The 20851-nt window shown below is 40.4% G+C and overlaps 1 protein-coding gene across 8 annotated transcripts in view; it reads right to left on the reverse strand.

Moving 5' to 3' along the window:
• The window catches only part of ARID1B (AT-rich interaction domain 1B), a 402254-nt gene that overhangs the window by 99723 nt on the left and 281680 nt on the right, over window positions 1-20851 (reverse strand). For all 8 annotated transcript variants that reach the window (XM_024214019.2, XM_024214024.2, XM_024214022.2 and 5 more), the window contains one exon: window positions 3626-3715. In XM_024214019.2, coding sequence (XP_024069787.2) covers window positions 3626-3715 — 90 coding nt within the window. The remainder of the gene's footprint in view (window positions 1-3625; window positions 3716-20851) is intronic.

Consider the following 20851-nt stretch of genomic DNA (forward strand, 5'->3'; position numbering starts at 1 on the left):
CCAATCCGAGACACCTAAGGCGTGATTTTCAGAGGTGCTGCACATCCACAATACCTACTGACTTCTACTGAAATACTGGATGCTCAGCACCTCTCAAACTAAAGCACCTAAAAATTGAAGACCTCAGAATTAGTGGATACTTCTGAAAATTTTGACTATAACCTCCAAGTATCTCAGTTTACCTATCTGTAAAAGCAGGTTCAATATTACTTACTTCACTACCATATGGAGGCATTGTGAGGCTTAAATAATTAATGTTTGTAAAATACTTTGAATTAATTGTATGGAAGAGGAGAAAATGAGACCAGTGTACAATCTGGAGTAACTCTACTAAAATCAGTGGTATGACTGAAGACTGAATTTGCCCCATCAAGCTAAAAAAAAATATTATAAACTTTGCATCAAAAAGATATGAAGCAATCACTTTTGTGTAATTTCTTGTGGCACCATTTATATAAAACAACTTATTTTGATAAAATCCTTAGAGGTTCCATTGACTGTGTATCAAATCTAAATAACAGAAGGACATCAAATATGAATGAAAGTGTGTAGCATGAACCAAATGTTTCCAATGATACCGTACCAGGTCAAAGGAATTATGGACCAGATATGATATGAAAGATTTTCAAAATCATTTGCAAATACAGACAACTTTTTACACTACTGCTAAAAAAAGTAAGAAATAAACGACATAAAAAGTAATTTGAAGGGCTTGGCAAATCCAAAACCTGTAGAAATTCCTATTACTGTGCACATGAACATAGATTACACACAGACACACACACACGCAGTACATATAAAAAAAACCCTGGTTCCTTGATACTGTACTTCTACAGTATGGGATGTACAGCCTTAGGCTGGCAAACATGAGCAATCCCAGCTGGGTGCTGAGTAACCATGGAAAGAAGGATAAAATACTATCAAACACTTTCAAAATAAAATAACTAAGTGTAAACATAATGGTTCAGTGTGTGGCTTTAGGATTTAGAAGTGCTGTAGCTCAAATCCTACCCTGTCAATCAAGCTGCAGTGTATCTGACTAATAATATTTTTTTCAAGTGTTGAGGGTATGGGATTCCATTCAGTAAGCCATTAGAAGCCCTTTGTTCATTCAGTCATTTATCTAAACAAGGAAAGAAAAGTTAGGTGATGTGCTAGAAGGAACAAAAACACCTTATCCTAAATTGGAGGGTCACTCGGTGTTTTTTGCTGGAAATCATTCATATCAGTGAGCCAAGTGTTTAAATTACTGTAACAGATGCCTGCGGATCAGGTGTCTTCAGCGGCAACGATTTTCTGCTCAGTTTTTATCAGTAACTGACAAGCACGTTCCCTTTGAGCCCCACCTTTCCCCCTCCTTTCCCTCTCCAAGTCAGTGGAAATCAGTTCAAGCAAGCAAAGGAATCAACTAATGTAACAGCCTTTTTAAAAGGTGGAGTTTTCCATTTCAAAGGAGCCTCTAATCAATGATAGGGCACAAAAGGGAATGTATGCATGTTTATGTGTGTACTGCATAGCCTTTACAGAAGCTTTGGGGATCATGTTCTGCAAAATCAATATAACCTAGCTGGTTACAAATTTCATATCTGCTGCATGAAACAAACGGACATTTTATACAAGTTGGGTCACATGGATTGTGTGTAGCATGCTAGAAGCCTCAATTTATAATCAAACAGAAACAAAGCACGTTGCACATAACATAATGCAAAAGTTATTAAAATACAAATCCCGAAGTTACAGCTTTAAAATATGTTTTTTTTAAATATACCACGAGGTTCAACTTGCATCTGTGAAGAGCCTTTTGTGTGACAGCAGTGGGAAGAAACCTAGGCCAACTCAACCTCGTTTATACATTCTGGTTTCCCCACTGCTGTTTACCAGTTTGGCTTTTTAGTTTTGGCAGCTGTCTTCTCCCTTGTTTCAATTTTGATCAACCCCACGCCACCTTTCCCGGGCCGGGCACTTCAACCACAGAGTACCACCTAATTCCCCTCTAGAAAGGTGATCAAGAGATTGACCCACACAACAAAGTTAGAGCATCCCACTCATCCTTCGCATCATTAACCCAGTCTTTGAAGCCTAATAATATATCATAAGATCAGCCATACTGGGTCAGATCAAAGGTCCATCTAGCCCAGTGTCCTGTCTTCCGACAGCGTCCACTGCCAGGTGCCCCGGAGGAAATGAACAGAACGGGTAATCACACCCATTCTCAGCTTCTGGCAAACAGAATATATCCACACTGTAAAGATACATTTTGTTGGGCAGTGCCACATGCTATGCTGAGACACAATCAAGAAACGCACGTATCTTTTGAGATGCTTGGGCCTCTGAAGCCCCTGGCTGATGCAATCCCACTGTTTTATGATAGTCCATCACATGCAATATACTGCATTAGTACTGGCTAGTGAAACGGTTCTTTCTCCACCATATGGATCACTCTAAACAATTTTTATGGTGGAACTGAGGCCCGGTGCCAGCAATGGATTGTGTTTAAAGGTGACCTGTAAAGTAAACACGACAACTGTTCTCTGCTAATCAGCATCCCATGGAGGAGGCACACTTCAATACAGAAACACTTTTTAACTAACCTTTTCCAATCTCTGTCTGAAATCCTCTTAGTACTTCCTGGACGATATCCCAGAATGCATCATTATGTCCTCACTTAAACCATGGGTTTCACTAGCTGCAAACAGACTTCTAGAAGTATTTGCGGAGTCACAGAATGGGATCTGGGATATCTTCAGTACCAAGACTATTGTAGTGGTGGCATTTAACACAATTCTGTCATTATCTCAGTTGGCAAGTTGGTTTTATAAAATTGTTGCTAGCACATTTCAACCATAGTGTGGACAGCACCTCTGGTTTCATAGTTATTTTGTTATAATCATTTTATGAAACTGTGATATACTATTATCCTGGGGTGGCGGGGTTATAATACAGTTGTAATGAGAAAAAACCCTGTCCACATTGGTGAGTGAACCTCTGCTAGCCAGCAACAGCCCTGCTTGAATGGGGTTGTTGCTAGGCAACTTTTCACTACACTGTGAACAGGATCCAACACTTTTTGCAGGTAAGGGGTGGACGGGTTGGGATCTTGAACCACTCAACCCTACCAGCTTGTTTCCCCCTCCTCCTTTTCAATGTAAAGGGATTTTAAATTTCTTTCTAGTGTTAGGCTGTAGACCAGCCATGGCCTACATCCAAAGACAGGGGATACATCAGAGTTTTGCTAAAGTGAGAAAACTGTGGTCTATAAAGCAGATAATATTTCTATTCTACAGAGATCAAATTCCAAGTTAGATATTTATAATAAAAGTTTATTTTATTTGGATTCTGAAGAACATTAAGACTTTGCAGCAGAATCCTTCTACAATTACTGCTATTTACAGTATTTTGAAAAAGGCTTGCATCCAACTGTGTTTTGGTAAATCCCCCTATTCACTTACTCTTCCCACAAGTGAATTAAGAACCCCACACAGTCTATTTAAATGAAGGTTGTCATTATTCTACTGAGAGAAACGAACTTGGAGAAATTCCACCACGCTGATGAACTTCTGAGAACAAAAGGTATATCTGGCATAAACTAATAAATAAATAAATAAATAAATAAAATCTAACAAACCTCGATCTTGGGGCATTGGTGATTGGCTCAAGGCAGGATGGGAGCTGGATTCTGATTGACTACCAGGAGGCTGAGGTGGCATTTGACTACCTGCAACACACAGAGAGAAAATTTAAAAAACAGACTTTCCATTAACAGTGCAATATGTAAAACCAAAACCCGTTACATTTTTTTTAAACCACTAAACATCAAAGAATGTACCAATTGTATACATTAAAGACACAGCTCAGCAGGTCTAGCTTTTTTCACAACTTTTTTTTTTTTGTAACCCAAGGAGGAAGTGTGCATAAACATATTTAGCAACAGGCATGCCGAAATGTTCAATTTTGTATTGAGCGAGTTCCCAACCTCACTGACATGATCCAATTTACAGCTGTAAATCTCCTGACACATATTTCTGTTAGAGAATTTAACAAAATCCAAGTCTGCTGAACAATAGGGCTCACCCTGCCGAGTTTAAACTGGCCTCCAGCCAAGCAGACATGGACTGCTGCCAACAATATAACCAATGAAAAATCCAGTCAATACAGAAAAGACTAGTAACAACAGTTTAAAAAAATATTTCAATGAATCGGTGGACTTAATATATTTGAATGTCCAAGTGTAATGCAGAAATAAAAAACGAAAGCATGCACATGCTGTGAAAGTGTGGTGTATGTGAGATCAGATAGAGATGGGGGTATACTTTTATTCAAAAGAAAGGCAAACATTTACTCTTATTAAAAAAATAGCATGGTATCTTTCATATACACAAAGAGCAGATATGACCCAATTTTCAGTTCATGTTAAAAAACAACAACACCCTCACAGCCAGTAAACTGCATAGATCACAGTTTATCTATCCTGCAAGGTTAAAGAGCACAGACAGCACTGTCAACATTTTCACCTGTTATTCCAAGGAGACCAGACTTTCAAACCAATGAGGCTTAGAGCACTAGAGCTTTCCTCCTTCAACACTATTACACAGCAAAGCAGGGACTTACTGTCATGGGCAGCGGGTATAATAGGCCAGGGGAGGCTAAATCTCCCCTGGCGCAGCTGCCACCAACCCACCGCTGGATGCCTGGGCCATGGTGGCCCCGCCTGCGCTCTGCCTCTTCCCCGCCCTGCTCCGTCCCCTTCCCCAAGGCCCCTATCACCTGCTGCTGCTTGGTGAGTCCCTCCTCTCCTCCAGTCCACTCCCCCTCTCCGGAGGTCCCCACAGCATCCCTCCTCACCCCCACGCCCCTACAAGGGAGGGGGTGGAGGAGAGGAGAGACGTGGGGAGCAGTGGGTGGGGTTGGGGGCTCGCTGGGGAGGGAGTGGAGGAGAGGAGAGACACAGTGGGCTGTGAGGACCTTGCGGGGGACCGGGGGAAGGAGAGGAGGGACGCGCTGTGTGGTGGCGCCAAGCGGAAAGGGGGCGGAGTGAGGAAGGGGATGGGGTCTGGGGCAGAGCGGGGGTGGAGTGTGGGTGGGGCTGCAGGTGGAAGAGATGGGACAGGCATCTCCCCTCTCCCAGGGGAAGCTTCACCCTCTGCCCATGCTTATTCTACTGATGAATAACACTAGTGAGCCACTTCCCTGGGATGCATCTCAACCCTCAACACAGTGCTAAGCGTGTAGGATCAAGCACCAACTCTTGTGCTGCTGTAAAATGGTGACAGTTTCACACCAACCAATCAAATTGCCACAGCCTAAGGAGAAAGGAGAGCAAGTCTCAGGTGTGTCTTGGGACTTTCATTCACCGCTGATTTTGAGATGTGGCTGCTCCTGACAGCCAAAGCAGCTGGAGGACCAGCTCAGATTAGGCAATAAAAATATATTTTAGGTGGTCAGACACTGCAGTGATGAGTGTGGTATAAACAGTAGCAGAGAGATTTAAACTCTTCCTCATCAAAATGAACAGATTATTTTCAGACTGATTTCCTTTTTTAAAAAATAGCAAGAATAAAGAACACGTCAAATAGATTTGTGCATGCAGAACGCCATTTTCTCTTGCTTAGCTACCACCCTTTTTTACTGGTTGAGGGGAAAATCCAGGGGTTATTTCTGTAGCCATAAGGATTTGTCCCAAAGAGTATCAGTAAGAATTGCTCTTTCTGTAGAATTATGAACTATCCAAATGTTATGGGCAAATAGGGTGACCAGATGTCCCAATTTTATTGAGACAGTCCTGATTTTTGGGTCTTTTTCTTATATAGGCTCCTATTACTCTCCACCCCTTGTCCCGATTTTTCACACTTGCTGTCTAGTCACCCTATGGGCAAACCACAGAAGGCAAGTGAAGTGCTATGTATTCTTTCTCCTCCATCTGCACTGTGTCAGAGAAACTAGCCACAATTACAACAGCTGATTTTAAAAGATACATTAGATTTATATGCAATACAAAGAAACAAACTATAATTTTTAAAGTAAATATAAAAGTTGCCTAGCTATTTGAATGGAAAGTATTTGCACTAAAACTCATAGTATGCCGTACTATGATGGGATATGACAACTGCCTCATTTCTGCACTTCGCAAGAGTATGCAAATAGAAGTCTAGAGGCAGAGTTCCTTCTCCAAAAGACCAAACATGGCACTACTATGAAATATTCAGTGCCTGGGGCCTTGGATCCTCAGCCCATTTAGGAACTCTAAAGCATATGAGAACAAAATACTGACTTATTTTTTTATGTCACTCAGGAAAGGACTGTAGCAAGACAGTAAGTGCCTACATTATAATGAACACTTCTGCATGACAGAAAGGATTCAGTGACTCAAGACTGTAAATAAACAGTAATTCCATGTTAACACAGGGCACTACCACTTATACTGTGTATGCCTGAGGCACTGCTATCAGACAGAATATTTCAAGTAAACCTAAAACATGTTTTATCAAAACCATCTATGACTTTATAAGTTACTAAAAGAGGCAGGGGTACTGCTGGTTGCATTGTACAGCCCCAAGATGGGAATTCCTTTAGGGTCAGGGATAGAAATTCCTTTGGGAGCTGTTAAAAATCAAATAGAAGATCTATGCTGTATAGTTTATTTTGCATCCATTTACGATGAGCTTGTAAAATCTTTCTAACACTCTAATTTTTAACACTGATAATAATGTCAATTGTCGAGCAAGAACCTTATCCTGCATATACAGTCATGCAAGCACAGCATGGCGAAATCAAACTTTAGAACTGTGCGTATGTAAATTGGGCACTACAGAAATCAATTTCATCTGCCTCCTCTAGAAATGTGAAGTCAGGAGTTTCTCAAATAAAATGATGGGTACCTGTAACCATTTGCACAAGTATTTATTTATTTACAAAGGGGGTACTTTGAAAATCTCCCCCTTATTTAATAAAAGCTTTAGAACAAAATTTGGCTAAGTCACAAGAGAAAATTATTTCTGTAAAGAACGAGCAGATCAACACTGCGAGCCTTGAAGAAAGATTAGCTCAACTGGTGCTGCTGTAGATTATTCACATGGTGAAATTCAACAAACTACAAAATTGTAAGTTAGACCAAAAGCAACAAAAGGAGAAAAATGCTAAGATCGCCATTTAACCCTTAAGTGGTGACCCACAAGGGGAAAAGAGTTGGTGCTTTTTTGGTTTCTTTCAGATATATAAAGATGACCTGCAAGGTTGCTTGTTTCTTTAAAAAGGTTTATCCTTTTTCTTTCTTTGATCATTGTTTTTATTATTATTTGTCTCGTGGTGGCGCGTAGGAGCCCCCGTCATGGAGCGGGACCCCATTGTGCTAGGGGCTGTACAAACACAGAACAAAAAAGATGGTCCCTGCCGCAAAGAGTTTACAATCTAAATACCCTAGGAATTAAAGTGTAATTAATTGAGAACTGATTTATATTCAAATGGGTTAAAACTCTGGGGTTTATTGTTTATTTAATACCCATTTAACTAAAACACTACGGAGAAAAATTTCATTGGCCTGACTGTGCAATGTCTGATGGGTGGGCGAATGCTGCACTTAATGGGGCTCTTTGCCGTCACAGAGGTCTACCTGTGTGGACTGTGTGTTGCAGAAGCAGGGCCTTTGTTACGAATTCAAGTCCCGCCAAATCTTCGCTGTGAAGCTTATAAAACTCCTACTATGCATTTCTGAGATGCCAAAAAAATTTTCAGCACAGCTAGGGAAGACCAGAGATTCCAGATATTTCTAAGGTAAAAAACAATCAAAAGAAAGAAGTAACTGCTATTCAAATAACCTACCAACCCAGCCACCCTTTCTGGCCTTCAGACAATATATCAAAAAGAAGCAAGAATGGGCACAAACCTTCCATCCCCATTCCCCGTTAGAAGCTACTTTTAATTCCATATTAACTGATTTTTCTATTTAATTTTGGAAAGAAAATTGCAAAGAATGCAAACAAGTGTTTTCATACATTACCGTAGCTTTCGTACATTACCATAGCTATTTGAAAGAAAAAGAACAACATTTTATTTTTTCACTGACAAACTATTTTGACCCAGTGCAATACAAATGGAACTTTTAACGGAGCTGAACTTTTCCCATGTTTTTGCGTAGCACTGTTGCTACACTGATGAGGTATTCCATCTGCCAGAATTTATGCAGGATAAACACTACTGTGTATGTTGCATAGCATTTTTATTATGCAAAATCACAGCAAATAAAGTAATGTGTGTTAAAATACTTGGCAATGACATGCTATTCCATTTCCGTAGATTTCATACAGTCACACTGTCACATGTAAATCTTGGTAGCAGGAGTGCCATTCAAATCAGTAGCACTGTGTACTAGCCATACTGTATTATACGTAGTGTGGAATGCAGTGCCTATAAAAATCTTTATGCAACTACTGGTGCATACACAATAGAAGCTTGTAAAATTTAGATAACAATCTTTTCAACTTTGTTGCTAAAATACCAAAAGTGGGAGCCCTATTACTTTATAATTGCCTATCAGACTGTATTATTTTTAAAAATCAACCTTGTATTAGAAAAATTTAGAGAGAGAGAAAGAGGAGAAATCATTTTAAATGGTTAATAATATAATGACAGACTATGATTTTTCTGCATATAAAATAGGTTAGGTTAAACTCTTAAATATTTTGTATGAAGGTTTGAAACAGAGGCAGAAAGGGTTAAACTGTATCTTTCAGAGAACTGGACTGAACAGAGTTGGGACATACCACTTAAACTGAAAAAGTACTAAAGAGAAGATTGTATCAAGATGAGAGCGATTAAATTTGCAGTTAACAAAGCAGTGTAAATTCCTTAGAGCCAACGTACAGCAAGAAAGAGAAGGCCTTTGATCCAGAACACAGAAGAAAGCATTATGGGGAACTAGGACCCAAAACTACCCTTTGCCACACATATTCTGTGAGATTCTCTGAGTGCCCTGAATGCCCACTGATATAATGGGAATGCGGGAGGCATTCAATGTCTCAAAGGATTGTGTCCTTTGGAACCAATGCAGCAAAATGTTTAAGTTCTAACTTGTTTAAAGTTGAGCATGTGCTTAAGTGCTTTCCTAAGTAGGGCTTCTTTCCTGAACAGGGACCTTAGTGATGTAATTTTAAATTAGCCCTCAGAGGTAGTGGAAGAGGGGCGTAAATGGACTTGACCTCAGAGAGGAAGATATATTCTAAGGGCAACATAAAGGAAGCCTTGACCTGTGGTTTATACTCACTCTCCCTCTGTGTCCAGATCCCACGCTCACCCAAAAAGAAGGACTATTTTCTCCCTTTACCTATCCGATGTAACTAAGCTTCCTGACGTATTAACAAAACTTATCAACTATTTTTCATTAATACACTTTCTGTAAAATCCATTTTTAGTTTATGTGTGTCCCAGGTTCTCTTCTCTTGTACATAATGTAAAAAAATGGTTATTCATAATCTTCACTGACTGAATTGCTTAAGGGAAGTCACTTGGTACATTTGGAAGGCAAGTTGCCACAATGTGCCCAGGTTGAATTCGTTTGCTCCTCATTATCTGGGGCAAACAGCAGAGTGTTTTAACTGCAGCCCATTGTGCTTAAGTGGTTCCCTTGTTTTACATTTACAAGCAGCCAGGGAATTTGCATTGCCTTGCACACTCAGATGATAAAGATTTCTAGCAGTATCATAAGGATGAGCGTACAAAAGAAATGGTATTGTGGTCAACAAGGGAGGAATCTATAGCTAGCATATTTTTTGATAATGTATAACAACTCTCTTTTCTATAAACAAAACCAAAACCAAACCAAATAAAAATAACTATTAAGAAAATCTGAATCTTGACTAAGAACTCTCCCCACATTTAGAGGTGGAAAAGGGGCGTATACAGGGGAAGGGGGACAAGCAGGGCCATGGACCTCCTATACATGGCAGGGGCACAGAACTTCTCCGGCCCTGTGGTGGTGGGCATGGGGGGGGGGGAGAGCAAGTTGCCCCGGGGCAAGGGGGGGGGGGGGGGGGGCGGGCCCGGGGGCGGGGGGGGGGGGGGGGGGGGGGGCGCGCGTGGCCCTGGGGCTGCGGGGGGGATAGCGAGCCCTGGGGCCTCTCCAAAAGCCTCCAATTTTTATTCCTGCACATGCTCCTGGGTGAAAAAAAATCACATTTTTTACCCTTTAAAATGCATTTTTATAATGGAAATATTAGCTATAGCTACAGCAGTGCTGCTGTGAAGACACTGCAATATTATCACTTTTCTACTTTCCACATCTCAGTTCTTTGCTCCTGCTGCCAGCTCTCACGCTGTCTGACTAGAATAAAGCCGGGGCCCTCACACCTCTTGATGTTGTAACTGCAGGTTAACTTGCATTCTGAGGGCCAGGTTGACATCTGACTAATCTGTGCTGCTCTAGCAATGCAAAGTAGCTGTAAACTCAGTTTACCCAGCTGTTTAAACCAGGTTTGTAGCTATTTTGAGTGACAGGAGCAATGCAAAGCAGACACAGGATATCAGTGGATCTGGCCCTGAATCTCCCACATTAGCCCTTTAAATACTGTATCATCCTTTAAAGACGCAGGTTTCTCTAATGTATATTAACTCTCACAAAGCATGTAAAAACAACAACTAGTAAGAATTCTTTTACTGTTCATACCAATATATAGTTCTTAGATTGTAAGAGTTTCAAGGCAGAACTGTGTCTTTTTTTCATGTTTTCACAGCGTCCAGAATAATCGGGCCCTGATCCTTATTGGGGCCTCTGAATGCTACCATAAAATAAACACTACTTTATATTGCAAAAAACAAACCAAAACAAACAAACAAAACCACACACCAATCAACCAAAAACACTTCTGTGTTAAAAGAATGTTCCTTAGGTTGAGAAGTCAAGCACTCAAAAGCTAGGAAATATCAGAATTAAGACTGTCTGTGTAACCTTAATTCTGCCCCGCTCTCTTGTGCATAAGCATTATGATACAGTCTCTAATTCATGAGCATATGCTGTTTGTTTCACAGAACCCCTTGTCTCATTCAGTGCACAGAATGGGTGGTGCTCAGTGAATGAGGGAGCTATTCAATATTTCTTTTTATCCTCCACCACTCAGTGTGTTGCCCCAAGTTCTAATATACTGCACACCATGCACATGCTGCCCTGCCTATGGAATTATTAAATGCTGCATGGATTTTTCTGTGGTGCTCATCACCGTAGTGTGTGGCTGAAACTTGGGTCTGCCATATTGGAGATGCAGGTTTGAAAGGGGCAAAGAATTATTAGCACTTCTTAGTAGAAACAGGGAGTCTAAGCACTCGCAGACTCCTAAGCAGGCATGCTAGTGCAGTGGATGCTCCCCTAGGCCAGAGCGAACGTCACTGGGGGGGAAAGCAGTGGCAGAAGGATCCATTTTGTCTGTGTCCCATCCGGAGGTCCTCCTCTGGGTGTGGATTGCTGAAGCGAGGCACCACTGCAATGCACGATTCAGGGAATTTTGAGAGTTTTTGGCAGCAACCCCTAAGCAAGCTAAGCAGTGTGAAATATAGATAGCCAATGGCAACTTTCAACAGCTTACAACTCAGCCAAATCTGAATGGATTTTCATGAGGCCACTAAAAGGCATCTTTCTGCCCAAGGATTATCCCACTGCCAAATTTCAAAGTCCTGTTGCAAACCATGGAGGTACCAGACCAATTCAAAAGAAGGTCGCAAGGTTTTTTTTATAACAGAAAATATTAGTTAACCTAAACCTAGGAATCACTGCCCCTCCCCCATAACACCTACTTGTGATTTGTAATTTAGATACAGAGCAGTTTCATTTTGGGGATCTATTTCCTTCCACTTTCACCTTTGCTCATTTGATGCACAATCTCCATTAAACTGGGGAGCTACCACAGCATGAAATATTTCTGCTGGAGGCAAGTCCAGAATCATACAGCTCAGGAGAGCAACTAGTTAAGTCTTTTCTAATCTTTGCATTCAGAGATGGTGGCTGGGGGAGGGAGGAACAGGAACTGAATTGAGCAGAGAAGCTCATATTTCTCTCACCAGGCCAAATTAATAAAAACAAAACCTGATTTCTTCTTTTCTTATTCTTCCTCCTCCCCAATGTTTTTCCTCTTTCTAACATCTTAATTTTTTTTGTTTTGTTTGAGAAGCTTAATATTTGGCTGCCTTCTGAAGAAATGGGCACAGTGACAGATGAAAGACTGTATTCATCCTATAATTCAGAATAGGGGGAAAAATCGACTGCTGTGCATTTAAGATTCTAACAACCTTGCAATTTTGTATAGTTGGTTCCCCCCATCCGTTCTTTTGAAGAAATCTGCTTTTATTCTGTTAATAACTAACCACAGTTGCAGCAGCATGGATCCGATTAGCAGTTCTTATGGTACAAAGAGGAGGGGGGAAAAGAAAGGCTGTGAACAGTGTTGCCAATTTGTCCACCTAGGTCCCCAGGAGAAAGATTAGATGAGGCGCTTGCTCCCTTTTTTCCACTCAAGCCCTGCTCCATACTAGATAGGCCTTTTCAAAGCCAAGCCACTGACTTTTTTTTAAAGCTCTCATTTGAGCCTCCCCAGCAAAAACTCCCTTCATAGGTTTTTCTCTCTGTGCCCCAAAAAACATCCAACGCAATTGTGCAAATTTGGGGGTGGGGGCAGAGGGGGAAAGGGGACAAAGAAACATAGCATGTCCAACACATTTTATCACACCTCTACGGTGATTTTAAATTATTATTATTGTATTTGCTAAATTATATTTTCCTGAATAGCGTACAAGAGAGAAAATGATGTACACATCTGTTTAATGTCTGAGTCAAATCCTTACTGCAGTTCTTACTCTGTCCTGTTCACCTGTGAGTTCAGCGAGATTTGCATGAGTCAAAGCAGAGTAAGAACTAGCGCGGTAGGAATAGTTTATGCATTACTTTATATCTTTTTTTAATGTGGTAAACTATGTGTTCCAGATAGTGAAAACAAATGTGTTTTTAATTGCTTTCTATATTTCAATTAACAAAATTTTTAATTTGCAATTGATCCAATTTGTAAGCAACTGAATGCTTTTCACAAAAGATAGGGAAGTTGTCTTGCCTCCTTATATTACATTCAAATTCTCTATTTTCTAAAATGAAACTTTATAAAATATTAAGAATTTAGTTTAGCAAGTTAACGTAAGTTCCAAGGGAAGGCGTTTTTACTATTAATGATCATTCTTTAGAGACAGTTTATAATTTATAAGGAGAATTTTTCTCTAACCTGGTCTTGGTTGAGCCTACTGTACTCAAGAGCTTGAAAAGCACTATCCATAAGAGGTAGGTATAAAATTCATAGGACTTGCTTCCCAATAAAAACTGACCTACATCACAATTTTAACATAACAAAAGGCATATATTCGTAGTTCACCGATAATCTTTGGAAGTTCACAACATCTTCAACGTGAAAATCACGTGGGACACCAAAGATAGGATAAAAAATGTTCTTAGACTCCCCACCACATTTCTTCTTGCAGCACCCATCTACACTTGGGAATAATTCCAAATCAACAGCTGACAACATATGTTGCTGACCCCTAAGTATAGATGAAGACTATCCAGGACATGTTCTTGTCTACACTTCGGGGTCAGCACTGGTGGCCAGCAATAAGTGAAGTGGCATCATTTGCTAAATTTAAGATATTCCCACGGTTCCACAGGTTCTTCTTTCTTTCCTCATTCTTTCTCGCCATCTCTCCTTTTTCAAGTGCTGGCAAGCAGGTGGAAATTGGAACAGTGCTAATCTGCAGCATTGAAGCAGTTTACCTATGTGCTGCTGTTCTTTGCTCTACTCTAACTTTGCAACTTCCACTGTCTGTAATTAATAGATACTTTGTTAGAAAAAAGGTAGGACCAATAATTAATCTCACCCCACCCCCATGGGGAACAAGTTTCACCGCAATAGCATTTATCGTGAATAACATGAGCACCTCATATTAATATACACTTCTGTTCAACAGGAAAAAAGAAAGCCCCCAGGAAGGGAAAAAAGCAAATCTAGGATATTATGAGTAAAAGCCTCCGAAGGCAAAGCAGGTTCCAAACAGCATTTTACGAATCTGACCTTCCTTGAGACAGGATCTATCATGCCATATTTAAACTTGCCCAACAATAGGAAACCCAAAAGACCAGTGCTAGAGCCTAGCAATTCTTCATGTATTTTTAATCAACTTAAAACTTTCATCAATTTAGTACCCTCTGCAAGGTCACACGCAGAACATTCAGCCATATGCCTTTAATGTAGTTTGCAAATACGAACTTCTATGTCAGTTTCTGTTTGGAAGGGGACGTATCAACATTAGCAACCCCTGGTTATATCATTTATAAACATGCAGATGTGGATTATTAAAGATTAATGCATTTTGGGATTGGTGTCGGCATTCCGTTTGTCTCATGCCGAAACCAATTCTGTTCTTCATTAGTCAACGACAACCCACATCACCGTGTTGTGGAAGAGAAATCAAAGGTGCAAATGTGAATTGAGAATAAGTGATGAAACTGATTACTAAGAAACTTAACTGCTGTAATCAATCAACACATCACAATAATTTGAGTTATCTGGGGATGAGGAAATGAACATAAAAACTCACCATCAGAGTGGGTTTATTGTCTGTTTAGTTTTTAAAAACCGTGTCTGATATCTGAGTTCCATATCTGACTATGGAACAGAACTGTCAACTCTCCACACACATATTGCAAAGCAACAGCTCAGTCCACACACATTTTGTTACAAAGAAGAATAAGATAATTCTTATTTAAAATTCATTTCTCAAAAATACTAGCCATGACTAAAATTGGAGGGGCGTGTGCATAGTGGAAACAATTTCTTTGCTGGACAAATCTCACTTTATTATCTGGCCTAAATTTAACTCATCAGGACTTCCAGGCCTTTGTTCTGATATCTTGCTCCAAGTAAGGACACACAATACCTTCCTGAAGTCGATACTGATGCTAATTACAGAGCAACCCCAAACTGGACCATTTCAAGAAGAAGTAGAGATATCCAGCCTACATGGAAAGTAAGCACTGACAAAGCACTCTACTCCAGAAAACAAAATATACCTGTACTAGATTTATGGAAAGCTTTATCAATGTAATATGTGCAATTGCCAACAACAACAACAAATGGATAAAGTGGGAGTGGACTGACTGACTTTCCCTGTAAACCCATCAATCATTACTCAATAATGCAAAGCACAAGGGAGGGGAAGGAAGCCTTTCCATTTATGACAGAATCCACACCTATCTTTTATTGTGGCAATACATGAAATGGAAAAAAAGGATCTAAATTTAGCCACATAAGAATATAAAAATTCAATTTCCCATAAAGTAAGCACAGGCACTATAAGTTCCTTGGTGAAGGCATGAGTGGGTTGGAAGCATCACATAACAATCAAGGAACAGAAATAGTAAATGCTAAAATTAGAAGCAAACTATACTTGCCCTATGGTCGACCTCAGCATGCAATGCATAGCCACAAGACATGAGAAGAACGATTTTCATATTTTTGGTAGCTTCAGTAGGTATATTTGAACTTTGTATGTGAACCAAAATGCATGTACTATATACTTATTCAAAGACTTGAATTGGTTTCCACACCCTTGTCACCAAAGATTCAGGTGGACTGACATATATGGTATGTTAAGCAACAGAGAAAACTTTAAAAAAGCAGTAAGAGAGACTGTTTTAAATAATTATTTTTTCTGGTTGGCTGGTTGTTTCTTCTAATTTAGTGATGCTGAAAAGTACCAGACTGACAGTCCTGGCAACTGAAGCTCTCTGTCCTCAACAAAGCACAACGTGGGCTGTAGCAGTGTAAGTTTCCCTAATGCTTCTTCCTTGCCACTGTGCCTCACCTCTGTTCTGGAGAGACCACCTCAGAAACGAGGATAGTTCCTTGACCTCTCTGATGAGACTGCAAGCAAGGAGCCAGTTCTGATAGAGTTTTTTGTGACATGGACAATTGTCCCCAAGGAATTGAACTGAGATTACCAACTCATTTCACACAGGCCAAACAGTCTTCAGATGGTAATTTATAATCACTACTGAACTGATCTGATTTTTAACAGGGAACATAAGAATGGCCGTACTGGGTCAGACCAATGGTCCATCTAGCACAGCATCCTGTCTTCCTACAATGGCCAACAGAGTAACAGAGGTTAAATACTCCATATAATAAAACCAATTCCCTAGAGCTAGAGTACCTACAAATTGCCTATTCCTTCTCCCCTTCTCAAAAGAAAGTGGACTGCAGTATAAAAGTTTTAAATGCTGTTAAGAATCATTGGAAAAGGGATTTAAAACTACTGCTATGTGGAACATTCTAATATTTCATTTGTAAGGGAAATCCACAGCCTTGCAAGCACTGTAGGTTTGTAAAACTGCTGAATAGATGTTTTGTGCACTGCTGGTGATTAAAAACATGGCTATATCAATGGCATTTTGTGTTCTGTTTTTTTTCTGGTCTGCTTGCCAATAAACAGCATGCATCTTCCTTGCAACACTTGTTGCAGGAGTTTTGCCTCCGGAGAAGCCAAGAGGGAAATACTGATGGATGTGTTAAAATAATCTTTGTCTAGGCAGGAAGACCATGTCCATTTTAAAGGGAAATTATCCCCATCTTGTCTTGCAATGGTACTACTAGGCACCTGTAAACTTATTGCAAAAAATGAAGGTTCACAAATTCAGCTCACATGGTAATCATCTCAAATAATTTTGCTGAAACAACAAATGCTTTAATACACTAGTAACAGTGGATAGTAAAGCAAGTTATTTTTCCCCTCTAAGTAAGGACCAGAGTTTGGCTATTGGGGAAGGAAGTCTGAGTTTTTCCAAAGTGTAGTTTAAAAGAAGACGTTTCCAATCAACTTGTCTTTGTCCAGTCATGCTTCTAGAAATACTTTATTTCACAGGCTTTAATTTTTGCCAGACATGAAAGAGACTACCATTTCTGCTCCAATTCTCGCTCTGAAACCTCATTTTAGCCTATGATAGACAACCCTTACTAACTTTTTCCTTGCTCCGCTAATGAATCCTTCTAATCTGCCCACATACTAACTACTTTGTATACCAAATTAGGAGGCTGGCTGGATTTCTAACCACACCACTTCAAAGACACCCTATCGCCCTTCCCTCCTTCATGCCTGCAGCTGTATCACCTTGTATTATAATTCTGTCAGGTCTTAGAAGTTAAGTACACTTGGGCCTGGTCAGTACATGTGTGGAAGATCTCCAAGTAAAAACTCATGAAGTGATGTTGATTGCACAGTGGGACATACCCATTCCCTTGAACGAGTGTACTCTGTGAGTAGAAGAATGGCTATACAGCTGGGATGTAATACTCAGATACTGACCACCTGTGGCCATTAAAGATCTTTCAAAGTGGATTAAGCTAAACCAGAACAAGGCACTCTTATTCTGGAATAAGAGTGTCCACACTTGGTGTTATTCAGGAATAGCTACTCCTGAATAACTCTATGTGTAGACAAGCTCCTAGTGTAGACAAGGCACTATAGCTTTTACCATGACTAACTAGGCAAGGTCAACACTATATTCCTCGATAAAAAACAACAATCACCTTTTTTGCAATGAAGTCATAGCCTAGGAGTGTTAAACCCAATATCCCAACTAAATTCCAATTATTTAATTTAGCAATCCTTCTGTAACACTGAATAACGGTAATATTGTTCTTCACTTTCTATGCTAACCTGCTGTATAGCATTGGTGTCTATTGATAAACAGCTGTTTTTCCTTCGTATGGAAAAAATGCTGAGAGATAAAATGAAAACACCCAACAATGTGAAAAGCCACTGTTTTCCCTTAGGACTTTTCTACATGGAGACTTGATAAGCAACAAGCCTGGGTGTAACAACAGTAGGCGAAAGTGGACTATAGAACAGTTAGTGTGCAGTAGCAGGATCCACACAGCCACTATAGATTTACACCGCAGCTTGCAATGCACTAAATTTCAGGGTGGACAAGCCCTGAGATATTTCTAAACAACATCCACAATGCATGAAGAATTAGTGTCAAAAATGTCAAAGTGTGTCTAAAGGAGTAAACCTCTTTGCAGAGGGTTTCAAAAATAATGTTGCTTAACTCATGAAATCTGCCCAGACACTAAAGAGTTAACAGCTTCCTGGCCTATCAGCAATCTCCCACAGTACTCTTGCCCTTCTTAATATTTAAACACTGTTGCTGCTTACACCGCAAAGAAGAAAAAGCTGATGAAAGCCTTTGGCCAATGAAATAAAAAAAAAATTGAAAAAAAAAAAAAAAAGCCCTAAACAAAAACTGTTTAGCTTATTTACATTTTTGCTTTGTTAGTAAACTGAAACGGCTGGCGCAGGAGGCAAGAAAAGTGAAATTAACATCCACTACATCTTCTGACAACGGCAGCACATTTTGATGTTATGCTGTGTCAGCTTCCACTACTGGGTTAGGGTTGAATTAGGTACAGTACAAGACCTAAACGCAGTGCAGGGCATCACATTTTATGTTTTTTTTTCTTTTAAATCAGTAACCTAATTCTGGAAAAGCTACAAAATAAAAACTTTATTTCTGATTAAGTAAAATAATCTATATTACAGAAATAAAAAAATACAACAGCATCTTAAATTGGCCTATTTTTAATCACTGAAGAGCAAAAAACGGGCTCTGTAACATAAGTGTAGCTGAGAGAGAAGTGATATAGGTTTGGGGAAAATATGCACTTTTGATTTAAAAAAAAATCCAAGTTGATTTTTCTGCCCTCAATGGTTAATCTCCCTGCTATATTCTAATAGTATGGATGGAAACAAAGCCGGCAGATATGTGTGCCACTTACCACAAGAAATATCTGTCCAGCTTTTCGAAGAGTACAGAAAGGAAATGCCCACTGATTTAGGGATGTGCCAATGTCAGGGCTGTCTGTGCCGGTCCATTCCCATGAAATTCACAATGTGTGACAGAAAGCAATATGAGATGGCAAATTTTCAGAAAGGTGGAGAAACAGTTTAAACAGGCAATGGAACAGAATCAGCCATTTGGGAGGTTTAATAGTGGGCTGTTTGTTTGCCCTTTTGATGTTTCATTAGTTGTTGATTTTATTTCAACAAAGGAGGGATGGGGAAAAGGAAGCTTCTCTTCCAGCGAACCCTGGGAAAGCAACACCTTTCTTTTAATGGCCTTCCCAGCAAGACCCCCCAGCAACATTTTGGCTTTCGCCCTCATAGCTATCAGCAACACAACAGCTGCTCTTTTTACAATGACTTGCTGGAGAGAGAATGATTGAAAGAGCCAATCTATGTCACATGGAGAGGCTGCAGCAAGACATCACAGGAGGTCAGAACAAACAAGGGTAGGGTGAGGAAGGAGTGAAAAATAACAACAAAAAGAAAATATTAAAGAGAGGGAGCACACTAAAGAATATTTGTTTCAAAAACACTGCAGCCTGAGCCTCACAGGTCACAGAAATACACACAAGCTCCCTATTACTTTTTTTCCAAGGCATCATGGCTGTAATTGGGCCATGGAAGATATTAGACAACCGGCAATGGCACACACAGATGGAAATTCCAGGTGGGGTGAAAGGGGAAGATGACAAGAACAGTCTTATTTATATGGCTTAAAGATGACAAGAACAGTCTTATTTATATGGCTTAAAAAACTTAGCAGCGCTTAGCCAGAGGATTAAACACCCACCCACCGCCAATCTACTGGGAAAGCAGAGAGCATTTGGATTTCTACTAGGGTCCTGTCTCTGGACTCTAGCTAGGGTATCCATATTCCATAGCAACCTTTGCTTAGTAGGTATCTGATAAATCAAATCCTACAACCAGCTATCCCCCTTGGCTGCTGGAAAAGCAAAGCATCTGTTTTCTCCTGACTCCTGGACTCCAACACATAAGAGAAGGTTACTCACCCTGTGCACGAACTGACCTTCTTCGAGATGTGTCTCCCTATGGGTGCTCCACTGTCGGTGCAGCAGCGCCCCCTGCAGCAGTGCCCGTCAGATTGCACACATGCACCTCCCCTGTCTCACGCCATGATCAGGATGCATATATTGCGCTGTGAGGTCCGATCGCCCCCCAGTTCCTTCTCTGCCGCAGCACCTACGTTTCAGCTCTGAAGCAGAGGGGAGGAGGGCGGGTAGTGGAGCACCCAGAGGGATACACATCTCAAAGAACCACAGTTACTGCACAGGGTGAGTAACCTTCTCTTCTTCTTTGAGTGATGCCCTTATGGGTGCTCCAGTGTAGGTGATTAGGAAGCAGTGTCCCTAATTGGAAGGCTGGGGCTTCAGAATAGTATTTACTGCAGATGACCGTACAGTGTGTCCTAGTAGAGTAGTAGTGTCCTGCTGTGGCAGGCTGAGTAATGGTGTAGTGACAACTAAAAGTGTCTGCTGATGCCCACGTGGCCACTTTGCAAATGTCAGCAATTATTATTGAGAAAGGCGATCGAGGTGGAGAGCGAGCAGGTGGAATGTGCTCTAGTTCCAGGAGAAGGCTATCAATTGTGTAGTTGGTAGGACAGATGTGTACACTGCGAGATCCACTTGGAAAGGCGTTGCTTAGAGATAGCCGCACCTTTCGATCTTTCGGCCATTGAGAGGAAAGATTTAGTTCTGTGCAGATTTTCAGAAAGGTTTAGTTCTGTGCAGATAGAAAATGAATGGTCGTCTGACGTCCAGGGTGTGCAATGTTGCCTCCTATTGGTTGTTGTGCGGCTTTTGAAAGAAGCAGGGAAGGTGGATAGGTTGACTGAGATGGAAGGAGGATGGTACCTTGGGTAAAAATTTGGGATGTGGACATAGAATAACTTTGTCCTTAGGGAAAAGTTGTGTAC

This window comes from Terrapene carolina, unplaced genomic scaffold, assembly GCF_002925995.2.
Source record: "Terrapene carolina triunguis isolate 2854851 unplaced genomic scaffold, T_m_triunguis-2.0 Scaffold85, whole genome shotgun sequence".
NCBI lineage: Eukaryota > Metazoa > Chordata > Testudines > Emydidae > Terrapene > Terrapene triunguis.